This window comes from Apostichopus japonicus, chromosome 4, assembly GCF_037975245.1.
Source record: "Apostichopus japonicus isolate 1M-3 chromosome 4, ASM3797524v1, whole genome shotgun sequence".
Classification (NCBI taxonomy): Eukaryota; Metazoa; Echinodermata; class Holothuroidea; order Aspidochirotida; family Stichopodidae; genus Apostichopus; species Apostichopus japonicus.
The window spans coordinates 22,583,765-22,603,059 of NC_092564.1; the positions used below are offsets into that span (position 1 = coordinate 22,583,765).

A 19,295-nucleotide genomic window follows, 5' to 3' on the forward strand; every position below is an offset into this window, starting at 1 on the left:
TTACTTTGAAGTTTGAAGCGTAAGCGGTGATATAAGATGATTGCAACAGCATATTGAAGGAGACAAACATTGCCTTTCTGTTGCCAGCAGGCTTAATGTTGGAATAAGTGTGAACACTATTATAAAGTGCGTGAATGGTGCAAAGTGCATGGTGTAACATTGTACATGTTGACTTTCACCACTTTATTGGTTATCCTTGCAGGCATTCTACATAGATTTCCCAGCTATTGATGCTCAAGTAACGGTGGACTGAAAACTGAATGTCTGTTGTTGGTACTATTGAGGGACAAGAAGACAACAACTGGTGCATAGGATGATAACAATATTGGTTAAAATTAAGGGGAACATATTTGAAAAAGCAACATCACATTGACAAAGGTGTGAGGGTGGGGTTGAAGCTGGAACAGCGCTTCCTTTCTACTTCAAGTAAGCAAAATAATATAGATGGTTTGAAGACTGAGTAGTTTGATATCATTGCTGGATAAGGTAGTTTGAAAGGATTTATCGCCATATGTTTCAAATAAAACGTCCTGGCAGCTGACAACTTAATAGTATTTTACTCTGTTGCAATCAAAGGGCACTATACTTAACATTATGTACTGCAAACATTCATGACTTTAAGGAAGGATTCTTCTGCAGCAGAGAGACAGAACTATGTATTTCTATAATCTTTTATTCTGCTTTCATAGATTGCTAAGATGATATCAATTGCACAGATGGCCTTAATGGATTTTTATAATATGATTAGTAAAATTACTTTTGAATTACCTAGTTTATAAAGATCTCAATCAAAGATCCAGATTGACTTGTATTTCAGCAGTGATTGTGGTTATGTTACTTTTCAATGTCAATTAATTAATTTCAAATTAATCAATGCCTAAGCCTGTGTATGGTGAAATGAGACTGAACCAAGTGTCAATCTGCAGGAGCTTACCAGCTCACTAACAGGCAGATGCAGTTGTTGTTAGTATTGAAGATTACCCTGTAGGGAATTGGTGCATTGAATACAAGTCATTAAGTAATCAAAAGCATTGAATATTGACATACCTCTAAACAAGGTACTATTCAAGAGTATGACCGAGGGAAGATGGTTTTTTACTAGCAAATAGTCTGCCAGCAAATGTTCCAAGTTCAGTATGACTTAAAGCACTTCATATGATGTATGGATGGGGTTTTTGATGTCATACTTCCTGGCTCTAAATACTTTCAAGGCCTGTTATCCTTAACTTGTTATATCTTGACAATGACTCTTGATTGAAAGTAAATACTTTCAAGGCCTGTATTCCTAAAGTTTTGGTATCTTAACAATGAATTCTTGGTTGAAATACCTTCAAGGCCTGTATTCCTAAAGTTTTGGTTTTTCAACAATGAATTCTTGGTTGAGAGTAAATACCTTCAAGGCCTGTATTCCTAAAGTTTTGGTTTTTTAACAACGAATTCTTGGTTGAAAGTAAATACCTTCAAGGCCTGTATTCCTAAAGTTTTGGTTTTTCAACAATGAATTCTTGGTTGAGAGTAAATACCTTCAAGGCCTGTATTCCTAAAGTTTTGGTATCTTAACAATGAATTCTTGGTTGAAATACCTTCAAGGCCTGTATTCCTAAAGTTTTGGTTTTTCAACAATGAATTCTTGGTTGAGAGTAAATACCTTCAAGGCCTGTATTCCTAAAGTTTTGGTATCTTAACAATGAATTCTTGGTTGAAATACCTTCAAGGCCTGTATTCCTAAAGTTTTGGTTTTTCAACAATGAATTCTTGGTTGAGAGTAAATACCTTCAAGGCCTGTATTCCTAAAGTTTTGGTTTTTCAACAATGAATTCTTGGTTGAGAGTAAATACCTTCAAGGCCTGCATTCCTAAAGTTTTGGTTTTTTAACAATGAATTCTTGGTTGAAAGTAAATACCTTCAAGGCCTATATTCCTAAAGTTTTGGTTTTTCAACAATGAATTCTTGGTTGAGAGTAAATACCTTCAAGGCCTGTATTCCTAAAGTTTTGGTATCTTAACAATGAATTCTTGGTTGAAATACCTTCAAGGCCTGTATTCCTAAAGTTTTGGTTTTTCAACAATGAATTCTTGGTTGAGAGTAAATACCTTCAAGGCCTGTATTCCTAAAGTTTTGGTTTTTTAACAATGAATTCTTGGTTGAAAGTAAATACCTTCAAGGCCTGGTGTCCTAAAGTTTTGGTTTTTCAACAATGAATTCTTGGTTGAGAGTAAATACCTTCAAGGCCTGGTGTCCTAAAGTTTTGGTTTCTTAACAATGAATTCTTGGTTGAAAGTAAATACCTTCAAGGCCGGTTGGCCTTAAGTTGTTGTATATTTACAATGACAATTGACAGCAGAAGAAGAATATCTTGCTTCAGTTTAATTGGTTTGTCTATTGAGAGTAACCCAGTAGAAAGATTGTCTTCTGTAGCAGTACTGATGTTAGTTTTTGGAGCCAATTAAACATCAGAAAGATAACCTGATATCTTTCTTTCATACTATTTTTTTCTTGCATTTCCATAAAACAGAAAACTTTTATCATGTGCAAAAGACATTTGTTTAGTACAGGCATATGCAATCATACATATGTATAAATAATCAAGTAACAGAAATAACAATTTTGTCAAACTTGCAATTTCAAATTTTGAAATATAATTGTCAAACTCAGATTTGAATTCAAAGTGTACTTCTTTAAAATGTCATCATTGTTACGTTTGTGTTAATGGTATGGCCATGCTCATTGTATGGATATGTCCAATGTAAACTACTGCAAGAACTAAAAAATCTCAGAGAAACAGGTGTTAGTTCAGAGATAACTCATCAGGTACAAGAAAATAAAAAGACAAGACTATAAATGAATGAAATGGAATGTTTTATTAAAGAAAAGCTTGTGATGCCATCATAAGTTTAAAAAATGTTGACATAATAATGTTTGTTAATTGTAGTTAACATTTCTAGAATCGAAGCAATTCTGAGTGCAATTTTAATACTGAAGACCTCTCAAGAGAAGTATTTACATGTTCGTCTGGGACAATTCTTTGTTTAGTAAAATTACTTGATAGAAACCTTTTGATATCTGTTCTTTCTCCAATAATGGAGTTAGCTACATGCAGTTATAAATGAGAGAAGAAAGTGATGTGGATATGTGCAAATGGAAAAAAGTAGAAGAAGAATCAATAGAAAGTGATTACAAACTAGAACAACTCCACAACTTGATGCAGGAGTGAAAACCAATATAGTCCACACCTCAAATAAATGATCTTGCAACAAATGCTCTTGGTGGCCTGTCTCAATTATAGCAGACATTACAAGTATATAATCAAATAATGTTGAGATGTGGAAATATTTATAAGACGACAAGTTCCCTGGTTTCACAAAGTGCAAGAGAATTAACCTTTAATCACGGTGCAGATTTTTGTACAAACTGATATATAGCATAACTGCAATGATTCTGAGCTTAAGTCAAACATTTTCACCCTCATACATACCAGTCATAAAATTGTGTTATCTAGCCTTTGAAATAATTTTGCAGGAATTTTTTGAGCTGTATACAACTAAGATGGCAATTAAAAACCCTCTGAGATGTTTTTACAAGTTAATGGTAAAGAGCAAATAGTGCATGAATTCTCAATGTCTTGTATAAGTCACTTGTAAAATAAAATTTTGACTATATGAAATGTAACTCCAGTGGGTAAAGCTAAATTGATCCAACTTGATTGAAATATTCATGAAGATATACACGAAAAGTTGACTTAACATTAACATGAAACTTTATGACTATAAAAAGGAAGTGATGTTATTCATATGTAGACCAATGATAGCTTCATTAGGCTTCATACTGCCCTAGTCAGTAAGAATCACATCAACTAGTGATGCGCTCTGATTCAGTCCACTCATCTCTCGATTGTTATAGTTTCTGCTAATTGTAATCTTTGTTTTTTATTGGAGGGCCAAGAAGTGGAGAATTGTCGCCTTCATCAATGACTTTCGCCGTGCTCAGAGTCCCCCCTGTGTTTGTTGCCGCTATGAACATTGCATAGGGATTCTCTGTTGTGTGTTTGGCATCAGAGGATGTAGATACCCTATCAAAACTTGGGGACTCTTGTGGTGGTACTACAATCAGAGGGCCAGAGTACGGTGTCTCCATGGTCCCAAGGGGGGATGGAGGTACCCTATCAGAACTTGGGGACTCTTTTGGTGGCACCACAGTCAGGGGGCCAGAGTATGGTGTCTCCATGGTCCCAAGGGGGGATGGTGGTCCCCTATCAAAACTTAGGGACTCTTTTGGTGGTACTACAATCAGAGGGCCAGAGTATGGTGTCTCCATGGTCCCAATGGGGGATGGAGGTCCCCTATCAAAACTTGGGGACTCTTTTGGTGGCACTACTGTCAGGGGGCCAGGGTATGGTGTCTCATTGGTCCCAAGGGGGGATGGAGGTGATAAATCCAAACCTTTTTCAGTTGAATCAATGTCAATGTCAATCAATTGACCTACTTGACCTTTGGAAGTTGCCATGGAGGGAGAGTGACAAATAAAGTCTGGTGATTGTTGCACGGAGACAAAATTGCTGGAGGTGGGCTCCATGATTGCGCAACTTGCTAATGCTGCTGCAGCACAATCAACATCCTCATTTCCCGACAGCATTGCTCTGGTAGTCGTAAAGTCTTCATATGTGTTTCTTTTGGCTAACCTTGTCATTTCTGATGAACCATCTGTTGCTTGAGCTTGGCTTTCTACTTTGATGTGCTTGCTTAATTTGAAGGGGCGTCTGCTTGTCTTTCTGTGTAGACTAGTAGTGAGAGGTCTAGCCAGGATGGAATTTTTCCAAGCTGATCGAATGTCCTTCTGACGGACACAGAAGAGAAGGAAGATGAAGAAGCCCTGCAAGGAATTGCTAACACAGAATATGATGTTAGATACCAATTGGAAAGGACCAATGGATAAGAAACCAGAGATCCAGGTTATTCCCAGAAGGATGGAGATTGCAGAAACATTCTGCATCCGTCGAACAACTTGTTGCCGTCGAGTTGCAGAGCTGCTTTTCAGCCTCTTGCGACCACAGGATAGTTTCCATGCAATCATGATGAAGAGTAGTAGGTTGTAGGTAAGAAACACAGCAAGGACAGCCACCAAGCCAAACCGAAAACCGTTAGATTTGTTGTCTAGGAAGCAACTGTAATTGGAAGAAACTTTCACATAACCAGTACTCATTGACATAAAATCCTTCATTAATTTTAATCTTTTGCCATATACACCACACTTTGTTCTTCAGATGAGGATTTCCTATGAGCATTTCCATACTGAGACTTTCATCCTACCAATGATAATAAAGCTATGCCCGTCATAATGAAGATTGTAAGATAGGTGAGTTTTGCATCAAACTTGCTTCTATTTACCACCTACCGAGAAATTCTGTTCATTTTTATTATTTCTTGCCCGAAGGCTCAAGGAATCTATGCGACAGTGATTGCGTGTGTGTGTTGTGACGCCCTTTTCTCGTAAACACGTTAACCCAACAATGGCAATTTGGATACTTGGTTATACTTGGTACATAGGTGCGCCATACTGAGTAGAACCCTTTTGATTTTGGTGCTCATCTCATGAATAATAATGAGGTCATGTGGTCAAACGTAAAATTCTTCAAATGCTAATAACTCCGCAACCCAAAGTAAGAATTTATTTATACTTGGTATTAATATGTTGATAGATAGCTGGTACACGGTGATATATGTTTAAGTTGATATTATGTATATTCATTAGGGGGCGGGGCTTAAGTTGATTTTCACTAAACTAGCTGGTAAACAGTAACTGAATAACGATAAGTAATTGGATTGATGTCATACTTGGTACAAATATGCGCCATTATGAGTAGAAGATCCATAATGATTTTGGTGCTAATCTCAAGAATATTAATGAGGTCACAGGGTTAAATGTCAACATTTTCAGAATTGAATCATACTTTGTGTGAAGGTGTTGGTAGATAGCTGGTACAGTTGAGTTGAGTTGAATTTTGCTAAAAATAGCTTGTAAACATGGTAAGTTAACATATTTAGAAGGTAGGTCCACAGTGAAAGAACCTTGCTGATCAATTTAATCAACAATAACAAAAGCTTGGGATTATAATCTCAATTGGCAAGGAACAACAATAAGCCCTCTGGATTTCTAGTTATTGTCCTGATTTTGAAGCATTTAAACCAGGAAATAATAATACATAAACGTAATGTTAACAGCATAAAGCTACTTTAAATTAATTCAATTATTTATGGTTTGACGGAAAGAATCTGCCAGGAATGGGTATAAAGATATCCTTGCTTAGCAAACAGTAAATGAACAGAGTAACGTTTGCTGGGAGCCCAAGCGTCTCTCTCTGGCACCACAGTTGTTGCAATCAGCAGAGTAACTATGTATGCTGGGACCTGAAGCCTTTATTACTATATAATACTACAGTAGTTGCAATCAACAAAGTAATTATATATGCTGGGACCTGCAAACTTTATAACTATATAATACTACAGTAGTTGCAATCAACAAATTAACTATGTATGCTGGGAGCTGAAGCCTCTCTACCTATTACTACAGTGGTTTTTATCAAAATAGTAAGTATATATGCTGGGAGCTGAAGCCGCTCTGTATATCACTACAGTAGTTGCAATCAACAGAGTGACAATGCATGCTGGGAGCTGAAGCATGTCATACACAACCTGTAATACAAGCAGGTTTGTAGCCAGGAATTCTAACAATTATTACAGTAGTTGTAATCAACAGAGAAACTGTGTACTGGGAGCTGAAGCTTCTATATCTACTAGTTCAGTAGGAACAATCAACAGCATAAAAGTGGTCCACTAAACATTACCTAGGGTTCTTAATTTTACCGACGCTACATTCTAGTTATGATGTAGTAAGAACAGAAAATTCAAAATCTTATCCAATCTATCATATGAACATTATTCGTATCCACTGTTCAAAGTCATACGCTACATGTTATCAAAGGTTAATACTTTGTTAAATTATGTTAACTGTAATATTTCTACATGGTGGCAAGGAATTCTGTAGTGTTTGCATTTTGTACAGCGGTATAAACCTTATTAGTTTATTCTTTCCATGAAATACACTTTGTAGACATAGTGGCACAGTAATCTGCATTTGTTTACCAACCTACCCATTATCGCATCTTGCTATGTGTGACCAGAAAATAATTTGAATTGCACAAAGCATTATTAATGTCTTTCGTGATACTCACTATTGACAAGTGGAGATGTATGAATGGTTCCACTTATAATGTTCTTCATGTTTCTCTACTTCCAACAGTACATTTGTTATTACAATAACTGCAGGCAAACCTAGGGAAAGACATCAAATAGAATAATTCAATGAAATGAATCGTAAGTATACATGGTTACTGGCAGACCTAGCCCCATCCATTGATTTAGCCAGCCCATATTTGTGCGACACTGTCGCTCGCAGATTCATCGATTATGAACGCTCGCAGATAAGAGCGAGTCAGATTAATGTGCACTATTGTTTTTTGATTGAAAGCTTTTCTCTTGCCCGGTCTGCAAGGACGTAGCCACCAGGCAAACCATTCCGAATGTATCATTGGAGAATAAAACTACCTTAATCACTGGCCTAGACAATCAGAGCTTTTAGACTGAAGGACATACTAGTTTGGACTAACCCTGCTCAATCAGAGTAGCTTTTAACATGAAGGACAAGATTTATTTGAATTAACCCCAGCCAATCAGAGAAGCTTTTAGCATAAAGAACAACATTAATTTGAATTCACCCCAGCCAATCAGAGAAGCATTTAGCATGAAGGAAAATGCTAATTCGAACTAACTTAAGCCAATCAGAATGAAGGACCATATTAATTTTAACTAACCCCAGCCAATAAGAGAAGCTTTCAGCATGTAGGTCCACACTAATTTGTAATAACCCCAATGAATTAGTGAAGCTTTCAGTATGAAAGACTAAAGGAAAATATTAACTTTAACATACCCCAGCCAATCACAGAAGCTTTCTGCATGAAGTAGCGATCATTGCTAGAGGAAACTTGCACGAAGAGAAGATACATGTAAGTTGCCTCGGTGCTCATCCACGCTACGGATGCCAGACAGAAGAAATGTATCAATGCTGCAACAATGTCACAGGCCAGAGCCAATTCTGTTCTATCGATACCGACCAGGAAGAAAATGTCAAGTCCCAGTAGTGCTATGCAAATTTGAAGAATAATCTGCTGTGGTCTACTGCTGCGAAGCTTTCTGTCATTAAAACCAAAGTAAAACAAAATATGTCTTCTTGAGTATTCACATCAATGTTTGCAAGAGCATTTCATTTCCTTTCAATTTGTTGATCAGTTTTTTAATAGGGGAATAGGTTTATGTTGACAGTTCGGTGATAATTACATCTCAGAAGTTTTGGCAACTTCTCAGTGTAATTTAAATAACTGGCATGTAAACCGTTACAGTGTAGTCATTTCTAAACTAGGAAGAATGTTATAAGTGCTACGTGTATGGTTAAAGAATAATGTGATAGATGCTACGTGTATGGTTAAAGAATAATGTAAAAGATGCTACGTGTATGGTTAAAGAATTATGTAATTTTTGCTACGTGTATGGTTAAAGAATAATGTTATAGATGCTACGTGTATGGTTAAAGTTTGACTGTAATGTTTTGATATTCTATTGTAATGATCCTTAGGTAAAGGTATACTCTAAACATGAGCAACAAAATGTCCAAATAAACCAGTGTCAAGTTACACAAATCCATCTGTGTTTTCATTAAACAGCACTACTATCACTATAGAGTATGACTGTAAAGTATGACTGTAAAGTATGACTTTAAAGCATGACTGTAAAGTAACTGGCTATAGAGTATGACTGTAAAGTATAACTATGGAACCTATGGATTATGCCTGTAAAGTTTGACTGTAAAGTAACTGGCTATAGAGTATGGCTGTAGAGTATGGCTATAGAGTATGACTATAGAGTATGATTATAGAGTATGACTGTAAAGTATGACTATGTAGTATGAATGTAAAGTGTGATTGTAAAGTAACTGGCTACAAAGTATGATAAAATATGACTGTAAAGTATAAGTATGGAGTATGACTGTAAAGTTTGACTATGGAGTACGCCTGTAAAGTATAACTCTGGAGTATGCCTGTAAATTACGACTTTAAAGTAACTGGCTATAGAGTATGACTGTAAAGTATGACTATGGATTATGCCTGTAAAGTATGACTATGGAGTATGACTGTAAAGTATGACTGTAAAGTAACTTGCTATAGAGTATGACTATAGAGTATGACTGTAAAGTATGACTATAGAGTACTATAAAATATGACAAAATGGAGTCTGCAAGAGTTGTGTCAGGTACCTCATTGGCCAATAACGTTTTCTTCAGGTATTTAATAAATGTTTGCTTACTTTATTGAGAGGAAGGTTAAGATAGTAACAGCCAGGCTGAAGACAGACACAGCGCATCCAATTTGACTAAAGATGGTCAATCCATGTTTTTTGATATCTCCTTGCCAATCCTTTCAATGAACAAAATTACACAGACACACATAATAAGCGTTTTAAAATAAACATTAAGTTTGTATTGTGAAGCCAAGGAACAATGAGCAAAGACAGGATAAATGTTTACACCTGTGAGGAGTCTTGTATTGTGGCACTAATCCATGGTCTTTAAAGACTTAAGATCAATCAGCATTAGAAATATAGAACAACTTCAGGAACCTGGGACAGGTAGTTGCTTATTTTATTTCAAGTCTGATATCATCAAACACTTCAGAAACAGTATGTCCTCTTCCAGTGCATAGGGTTATTTACCTACAATGGCAGCAAATCAAATATTTAACCCATCATGAGAGTATCAAAACTCAATATCCCAGTAAAGCCGATATCAGGGTTACATCTGGTAATGAAGGCATTTGAATTATAAATTTAGAAGGCCAACAGCTTTCTCAAGATCAGTTTCATGTAATATCTAGTAGCAGCAACACAATGCATATATATTGTATGATCACTTTAAGTAATCATCGACCACATTAAAATAACTACATGGTGCATACCAAACACAACATCCTGTGGCAGTAATGACAAGTAATGTAAAAAAAAACAGGGAAGGAATTATCATTTTCTTTGAAGATAAGCTAAAAAGAGATATTGTAATGAGTTACCATCAAGACAGCAAAAGTTGTCAAATGCGTACAACGGCATACTGTGTAGTTATCGTTCGTCCGGTGAATAGTTTGGCAGCCCTCGGTGGACCACCCAGCTGTAGCATGATCCCAGAAGACACAAGTTGGCTTTGGTATCTTTGGTGGATCTGTACAATCGTTTAGGGTCTGTGGAGTAAGAAGTAAAAGTGATTATTTATGAACTGCTTAGAAAGTATTCTACAGTATGTCAAAATGAAGCCAACTGTAGGAGGAGCACCGTCCTACGATTTTTTTCCTGGCAGCCACAAATACAGGCAAGTTCTGAATTCTAACAAAGCTGTGAAAACCTAAGAGTAAAATTAATGAGCTAATATTCCACTAACTCAAGTTTTGTGTTATACCCTGCAGTAGAGCACATCAATATCATCATGACAATCTCAGAGCATGCGAACTCAGTATTTTAATTTAATGAAGAGACAAGTATATATATCATTTTTTCTTTTGCTTGTTTTTTATGTTGCTGTTTACCAAAACAGGTTTCTTTTTCTTTTCCTCTACTTCATGTTCGGTGATGACGTTCTCGTTTAATTTAAATGTAAGCACAACTGGCGATGTTAAGTTGTTAATTTCTTCTAGTGTGGAGACCGATATGATTGCAGACCCGATTTTCTTGCCTTCCTTCTCAATTGCTGGGTCTTGAAAAAGGACTTCAGAATGGTGGAGGATCAATGAAATAGGAATCAATGTCTCTCCTTGAAAAAAAAACCAGAAAACAGAAAACAAGTAACAAGTAACAACAAGATAAAACAATCAGTCAGAATGCTGTGCATTATCGCTATGATGGAGTCTGTCTCTGCCGACCATCTTTCCAGCTAACCTGCCGTAACCCCTACCCTGCAAATCTACTGAAAGTCTACAATCACCCCTTCCAACCTTAGTTTCAAACAACCTGATCCATGTTTCTAAAATGAAGGAAAAACAATGTCTCCCAGAGGTCTTTCCTACTGCACATATTTGACAGTGTATTGCTAAATTCTATGACATTTATCGAGGCAGTGTACTGGGAGAAAGTCTTGATATATGCATGTAAGCTGGTTAAATAACAGGTACACATTAATATCATCATCATTTAAGGTATTTTGGTATTCTCTTGGGGAAATGTCAAACAAATGCCTCATATTAAATATACTGATGCAAAAACAGCATTTTAGTCCTACAGGACAGTTGAAGCTACTTTTGTTACAATTCATCAAAATGGTTATAACTAAGCTATACATCTGCTCTAAATCAATGTAAGCTGCATTATGTGAATTGGGTATAAATAGTTGGCAAGCTTTTAAAATAATTAGTCAAATTAGCTAGTTGCCTTTAACCCAGTCGTTTATAATTAAATGCAGGTTTCATTCGTTATTTTAATTTCTACAATTATGTAGGGCCATGCTATTTTTATGTAACTGGCCTTCCTTAGATGTATAATACCGCAGTAAGTTTTTCGAACCCTTCAGTTAAGATTTAGAAACCCGTCAAGGGGTATCCTCGAAATATTTTGCTCTCTCTCATATCGTTACTTTCTAAAACACGCACTTCTTAACTACGTTTTGGGTCTCTGATTTGCTTCAGATAAAGTTCTAATAGTTCTAATAATAGCTCTATGAGAGCTTGTTAGTAGAGTAAATATATGAATGAGAAACTACGCTTACTTGTTGTAAATTCCATTCTTGTTGTACCAGTACGAACCGAGCTCCCCCACCCCCAGGAATGTCACCACCGAACATCCCTCCCTCTGGCTTACAATAATGCTCCTAATCTATTTGTACTATGCATAAATATGTTTCTTGTTTTAATATTAAAGATTTACTACTCATTCAAGAAAGTTGGTAGAGAAAGGAGAACTACTGAAGATAAAATAGCACACCTTTGAAGTAATCGTCGAGTATTTCTTGGGGTAGTTTAATGGAGGCAGATACCTTGCTCTTTTCCTCATCTTTAATTTCGACTTGTCCTGAATTGTCGACTTGCTCCTCATTGACGCTAGGAAATGTTAGTTCAAGAGGGGGTGATATATGGGTAACACATATATCAAACATTTCTCCAGATTTGCTGAAGTTCCCATCATTTGCTCCTAAAGCCATTACCTGTGCTTCCAAAGCAAGCAACAGTTTGTCTGTACTAGGTTTGGTCGACGTTTGAGGTACTTGCTCTTCTGTATTATCCAAAATATACACAAACTTGTCAATTGTGTTGATAACTGATTTTGTTACCTGAAAAAAACATCAATTAAAAAATATAAGATAATCAGAACGAAAGCTATATCAATAAAACAGTAACAAGACATATGCTACGAGGGGTAAACAGTAACAAGACATATGATATGATGGTAAATAGTAACAAGACATATTACATGAGGGTTAACAGTAACATGAAAACATTAACTGAATGAAAATATCCAAATGGAAGGAACATATCCAAGTCATATGTGCTCACATGAAATAAGTCATGACTATTTGACAACCTCGCATAGTATAATGTGATGAATTGATGTTTTGCAGACGGACCATTAAAATACAACCATTATCAGTGCAGGTTACTTTTCAACACTAAATTAAGTTTGAGAAAATCTTTTACATATCGCAAGATATTAGACCACAAGACCAGTGTTGTCATCGACAACATAGGTACCTGGAATTCATCAGACCTATAAAGTATTAATAAATATAGAATATCGACAATTAATTACTGACTTCAAACATACTTTATAGTATTATTCAATATTAGAATACCCTCAAAGCAATCACTGACTTCATACATTCTGGACATGCTGTCACACAGAAATACATTTCACATGAACAATAAATCTGGTCTAAAATAAGAAATTTTCTAAGCAATTTACTTTTCATTCAAACCAAGCCAGTGAAATGTATTGATGTTACATTTGAATACTGAATAATGAAATTAAGTTTACTACTTTTGGCAAAATACTGGATAAAAAGGAGTATTAAAATGCAGTTATATATTTTAAAAGTGATTTTCATATTAGATATGAAAAGTGACAATAAAATTTACCAGTTTGGCATTGAACAATGTTCGTCTTACATAATAGCAGCTATGCCACTATTATTGAAAGTCAATAAAAAAACAGACAGCAAAACTGCAGAGTGGTTTTGATGATGCTACATGAATAAACTTATATGTATGTGACACACTAGGCTGTAGGGTATAGCCACCATGAACAACATACTTCAATCTAAGTAGTACAGCAAAAAACATTGAGATATGACAAACAATATTCACATTGGCAGCTGATGACTAAGATTTAAACTATCCTTGTATTCAGCATACAGAGTGATCTCTACCAAAGACAACAGGCTTCTCCTACTCATGTGTTACACCTACAAGTCGTACTTTAAGCAGGCGCCGGGCGATTCACCCTAATGGTCCCCAAGATTTTGCATCTAGCAAGCCTCCAAAATATCTAAGTAGGCGACAGTTAAGTTTCGTAAATGGCGCCCGGTCTGTTCCTCAACTTTACTACATCCAAACCTGAAGTTTTTATTTGACACTGAATCTCGACAGTTGCTATATACGACAGTCGAATTTCAACTTCGGAAGCAAAGATATATTACCGATGATTCACAATGACATTGTCCATTCCAATGGCAAACAACGTTCATTACACACCTTTGTGCACAGGCATGTATGCAGCGACGTACATGGCAACTCCAAAAATTACCTTCAAAATTAAGTCAATGGAGATTCGGTCGAAACTTCTGATCTAAGGATGGCCTTAATCTAATTTCACATTGTCTACAGCCTCTACTATTTTAATGAGCCGTAACACACATGTTATCTAACAGGCCGGTCTGTGGGAGATTCGGTAGAATATACACAAGGTTTCCACAATTTGACCCCTGGTGATTCTAAATGACCTTTGACCTTCACCAAAACAATAGGTTTCTTGTACTCTATGTGTCACAAGTACATTCTAAATATGAGATTGGTCTAAGCTTCCCATCTTGAGATATCATGTTTACAAGGTTTTCACAATTTGACACCTGGTAACCCCACATAACCTAGACCTCCCCAAACAATAGGCTTCCTTTATTCAAAGTGGTACTCCTACACACCAAATATGAGATTGGTCCAATTTTCCCTTCTTGAGATATCACGTTTACAAGGAAGGCATCACACACACACAGGCAGACGCACACCTGCATGGCTACAAAGGTTACGATTAGCATCGAAACAACAAATGTGAAAATGTCGCCTATAAAATAGTTTTAACGACACAATTGTGGCTGATTGTATTCTTTGTATTTGTATTTGTTGCACATCTCGGCGCACTGTTTATAACTCAACAACCTTAGTGAAACCCACAGTAAGTGCATGTTCATCATGGCTGACGTAAGCAGTACTGGTTAAAGCCCATAAGCTAGGTAAAGGCTGTTGACTAGTACAATCATTGAATGATAGTTATAGATCTAATTAAAGCAGACATGTATGATATCTTCATTTGAAATATAAGTTAAAGTAAGTGGGGAGGGTAGAGAAATTTTCTGGACAACAACAACTGCAGCTTCAATTTGCCTACACAAGGTTTTAATATGATAATCTAAGATTTAATCAGGCAATGGTAATCCTTACGTTCTGAGTCTGGTTGACAACTTTGCTGAGGGTTTCAAACACGTTGACTACATCATCAATAACTTCTTTTGTCAGAGAGGTTGTGTCTTCCCTCACCACATTGATAGTTGTTTCCAAGTCTTCAGCAACAAAGCCAGCATTTTCTGTGGTTACATTGGATGTTTTAGCCAGCTGTGTGCACAACAATGTTGCAAAAAGTATATGAATTTATTAAAACTTGCTAGCAATTGTGTGGCAAAAGCTACAGTGTAGGCCTATGTACAGTGCAGTACAGCTGTTTAGGTATGTAGAGTGCTAGGTGCTGGTTTCATTCCAGACTGAAAAAAAGAGGGGGTAGGGGAAGTTTTCACAAGTATGAAGTTACAATACATATGTAGGTTACATTAATATTAGACAGATTGGCCAAAAATTGGGAGGTCTGAAAGGTTTTATATCCCCATTATTACAATACCTGACTCGACATACAAATATCTTTAATTATAATTCAATTCAATGTAAATATTGACCCGCTTTACATAACAATACCCCTGACAAGGTATGAGACAATATAGCTACTGTACACATGAGATAATATAGCTATTATACACACCAATAACCATGACAAGGTATAAGATAATATAGCTTCTCTTCACACCAATGCCCATGACAAGGATGAGATAATATACCTACTAAATACACCAATACCCAGGGCAAGGTATGAGATATAGATTCTCTACACACCCATATCCGTGACAAGGATGATATTATATACCTACTATATACACCAATACCCATGATAAGGTATGAGATAATATACCTACTTCATACACCAATACCTATGACAAGGATGAGATAATATACCTACTACATACACCAATCACTGTGATTAGGATGATATGGTATACCTACTACATACACCAATACCTATAACAAGTATCAGATCATTTACATACTATATACATGCACCAATACCTATGAGATAATATACTTACTGTATACACCAATACCTATGACATATTATACGATTAAATACCTACTCTATTCACCAATACATATGACAAGGCATGAGATAAAAACCTACATTATGATGTTCCCTGCCTATAGCAAATACCCCCCGAGTTCCCTGTTTTTGGCCCAAAACTGGGGAGACAGAATATCTACCTCACTTGGCAATGCTACCATACCTAACGCTCCTCTGCACAAATTCAAGATTAAACACACATTATACTATCCAAATTTGTCTTCACCCACATACAATGACTGGTCAATTATTTAGGTGCGCTCAATGATGAATCCTGATGGCAGTGTTTGGGGTAGTTTATGCTATCAAGTAACAAATTATTAATGAGTAAGTGAATTTGAGGACTGTCTTTCTATAGGCAGACGTGACCACCATGGGGCTAATAATATACTGTAGCTACATACACATCAATATAGCTGAGAGAAAATAGGAAGCTACTTACCCCTTTTAATGTATTTTGGACTAGAGTTTTAGTGTTATTTGCCTTTTCAAAGCACTCCATAAGCACAGGATTGCTCCAAATAGCTTTTCCGTCAACGGACAATGAACAGTTACGTAAAGCTCTTGGTTTTCCTACGATGATAAAAGTAAAATAAGTTGTTGCTTCAAGGAATGAAAAAAAACATGACGTGAACTAAGCTTGAAGAATACACAGAAGACAAACTCAGCATTGTGTCTTTCCTCAATCAAATCACTTCAAAGGATTCCGGAAGGAAGCAGTTTAACCGACCAGACTGTTTCCGAAACTGATAATTTTAAGAAAAATTTAGTTTATCAAATTTTTGAAAGTGGTACAAGAGAGAGTTGTGTACCAGCTCTGCTTTTCTTATATAGCTTTACACTTCATATTCAGTCTGTGTAGGGTTCTTTCTTGCTAAAACTTGTTTCTGCTGTCTGGACCTAATTGATTACAAGAGATTACCGGGGCGAAGATCAGTAACATTGAAACGTCAGACCCTCTTACTTTTACACACATTTTCGTCACTTGTTGGGGTTGATTTGCAATGTTTCCTAACATTTTTAATAAGACATTTAATACAACCCTAGTTCCACTATTCAGCTCTATGAGGATGTGCTTCTCTTCACACAGGTCCATGCAATAATTCCTCAACAGAAAATAGTTTTGTCATCCAACAGCAAACTACTTCTGCTTCTCATGGTTGTTCTTCTGTCTTACAAGTATTTGTAGCATGTTTCTACCACTTCATCACATGATTGATACTGATTGGGCTATATTAAACATTCCATTATGGAGGTAAATATACTGTTTTTCATCCTTTGGTGATGTACTTGTCTTGATTTCATCACTGTTTGTCTCAAGTCGCACCTGTTTGGTGCTGCTTTTATTTAAGGACTTTACTTTTCTTTGTACCCTGTAATAAACTTTCCAGATAGATAACACATTATAGTGCTGTAATGTCATTATTATTATTGTGTATTAGAGGTGAGACCATTTGTGCATGAACTTTTAATGTTTTGAACTAGGACCAAGACCCAGCTATTAACCCAATGGCAAGACACAGTTATGGTTCATGTTTACATTTGGATTGCCTAATCTCTACAAAGGTGTATTTTCATGACTGAGTAATTAGAAAGCACATATTAGAGCAAGCAAAGATTGTCAAGGTATGTATCTGTTTGACTGTGTTTATAATGTAATGCAACTATAAACTTTAAATTTTGTTCACATTGACTTTCTTTTGGATACTATAATGATATCAAGAGTATATACAATGTTATACACAATATAGAAATATTCCAAAGACAATTTTTGTTAAACTTATTGATCCAACTCTATAGTCCACAAACAAGACTAATAATTCAAACCAGTGCTTACCTGAAGGACACTTTTCATTGGACCCCTTATTTTCATTTACCTCAGTCTTTTGGAATTGTAATCTCATATCGGGTGTGTAATCGTATCTATCCTCGTAACAATACCCTATGGAGTAGAACAAAAGGCCAATGAACTTTGGAGTATATGCAGCTGGTAATGTTTTGTTACTGAGAGTACATAACAATATGAAACAATCTGTAGCGGCATCCTTGGTAGTGCAATCTTCTAAGACAAATGATAAATAGTGATGAAGGAACTAAGTTAATGACAATAGCATGCATGGTGTTTAAACAAACTGCATATAAGCTAGAGAAAACTGAATTCTCTGGATATTCTGGTGTACAATATGCAGAGCTACTTCTGTTGAATGTATCTTGGCATAGAGGGTTATCGGATAATACTAGTGTGGTGTTGTGGTTTTGTTCCAAAGCTACATTAACATCCCTAGGGCATGTAATATGTGGAGCAGAAGAAGCTGTGAAGGGAAGCAATAAAACAAAATGTTACCTGTTTCATTATACTTATATCACCATAGCATATATCATACTACTGATATGAACTTTCAGCAGTTCGTCTGATTTTTTGTTGTGGTTGGCAAGGTATCCCAGGTATATCTTAATCAAAGTCTGCAATACTCTATTATGTTCTCATGCTGTAATATCCAGAGAATTAATTGCAGAGCAAATGTTTTGATTATATAGACATAGTCCAGGCCATCAATAGACTGAGCAAAGTGTTCACTGGTCAAAAGTCATTGGGCATAGATTCTAATATAATATTAGGGGAGAGAATGTGGAGATGTAACCACATGCATCAAAATGACCCAATTTTAAATGGAAGGGAACAGATTACAGGATTAAATTAAAATTCTTCAACACACTATATTTACCATCATGATGACCATACATACTCCCAAATTAACTAACAGTATAGTCATCAATATCTCTGGGAGAAGCATCAATTTAACTGCATTAATATAGACTCTAATCAGGCAGTTAATAATATAATGTTCACAAGTCAAAATGTGAATAAGAATGAAAGGAATAACATTAAAGGATTTAATATTATACTGCAACAAAAACTGACACAAATACATGGGAGAGTGAACCAGGAAAGATCTAGAGAAGTTTATTATACATGTAGGAACAGAATAAGTGAGTAGAATATACAAAGTTTTTCATACCCAAGAAACTTTGATCAACAGTATGAATTTTTAATCAAGATTTATCTATATCCATCTCACACCAACCTTTAACGATGACATTGAAAGAGCAATCATTGATATTTTGAGAGGCATCTTCGCATAAACAAGTGACTGTTGTTACTCCTACTGAAAACATAGTTTGGTTTGATGTAGCGTTACAATTAGGTTGAATGCCCATTTCGATATTGTCTGGACACGATGCCACAAAAGTTACTCTTGCAGTGGTCTTAGATTCCTCTGTTGCATCAGTAGTTATATCTCCTGGACAGGTAGCATTTGGCTCAGTAACATCTATCAATGTAAAATAAAATCGGGTAAATCGTCTTTGGCAAAGATTTCGGGCAATTATAGATATATGATTGCCTTAGAAATATCAAAAACATTTATGACTGCCATGTACCAACTTAAAGAGAATTAGGCTGCATGTGGTATATATGTGCAAGGGTGCTCGTGTGGGATTTTC

General features: G+C 36.0%; 2 protein-coding genes across 6 annotated transcripts in view; one reads left to right on the forward strand and one right to left on the reverse strand.

Moving 5' to 3' along the window:
- Positions 1 to 2,654, forward strand: part of LOC139966833 (aspartyl aminopeptidase-like) — a 28,653-nt gene extending 25,999 nt beyond the window's left edge. Inside the window, exon 15 of the mRNA XM_071970232.1 lies at positions 203 to 2,654. Coding sequence (XP_071826333.1) covers positions 203 to 253 — 51 coding nt within the window. The 3' untranslated portion in view covers positions 254 to 2,654. The remainder of the gene's footprint in view (positions 1 to 202) is intronic.
- Positions 2,655 to 2,842: 188 nt separating this feature from the next.
- Positions 2,843 to 19,295, reverse strand: part of LOC139966826 (uncharacterized) — a 44,106-nt gene continuing 27,653 nt past the window's right edge. For all 5 annotated transcript variants that reach the window (XM_071970212.1, XM_071970211.1, XM_071970213.1 and 2 more), the window contains 11 exons: positions 18,878 to 19,123; positions 17,629 to 17,733; positions 16,234 to 16,364; positions 14,792 to 14,962; positions 12,066 to 12,411; positions 10,679 to 10,902; positions 10,169 to 10,336; positions 9,414 to 9,523; positions 7,984 to 8,246; positions 7,229 to 7,328; positions 2,843 to 5,161 (listed from right to left, as the gene is read on the reverse strand). In XM_071970212.1, coding sequence (XP_071826313.1) covers positions 3,907 to 5,161; positions 7,229 to 7,328; positions 7,984 to 8,246; positions 9,414 to 9,523; positions 10,169 to 10,336; positions 10,679 to 10,902; positions 12,066 to 12,411; positions 14,792 to 14,962; positions 16,234 to 16,364; positions 17,629 to 17,733; positions 18,878 to 19,123 — 3,119 coding nt within the window. In that variant the 3' untranslated portion in view covers positions 2,843 to 3,906. The remainder of the gene's footprint in view (positions 5,162 to 7,228; positions 7,329 to 7,983; positions 8,247 to 9,413; positions 9,524 to 10,168; positions 10,337 to 10,678; positions 10,903 to 12,065; positions 12,412 to 14,791; positions 14,963 to 16,233; positions 16,365 to 17,628; positions 17,734 to 18,877; positions 19,124 to 19,295) is intronic.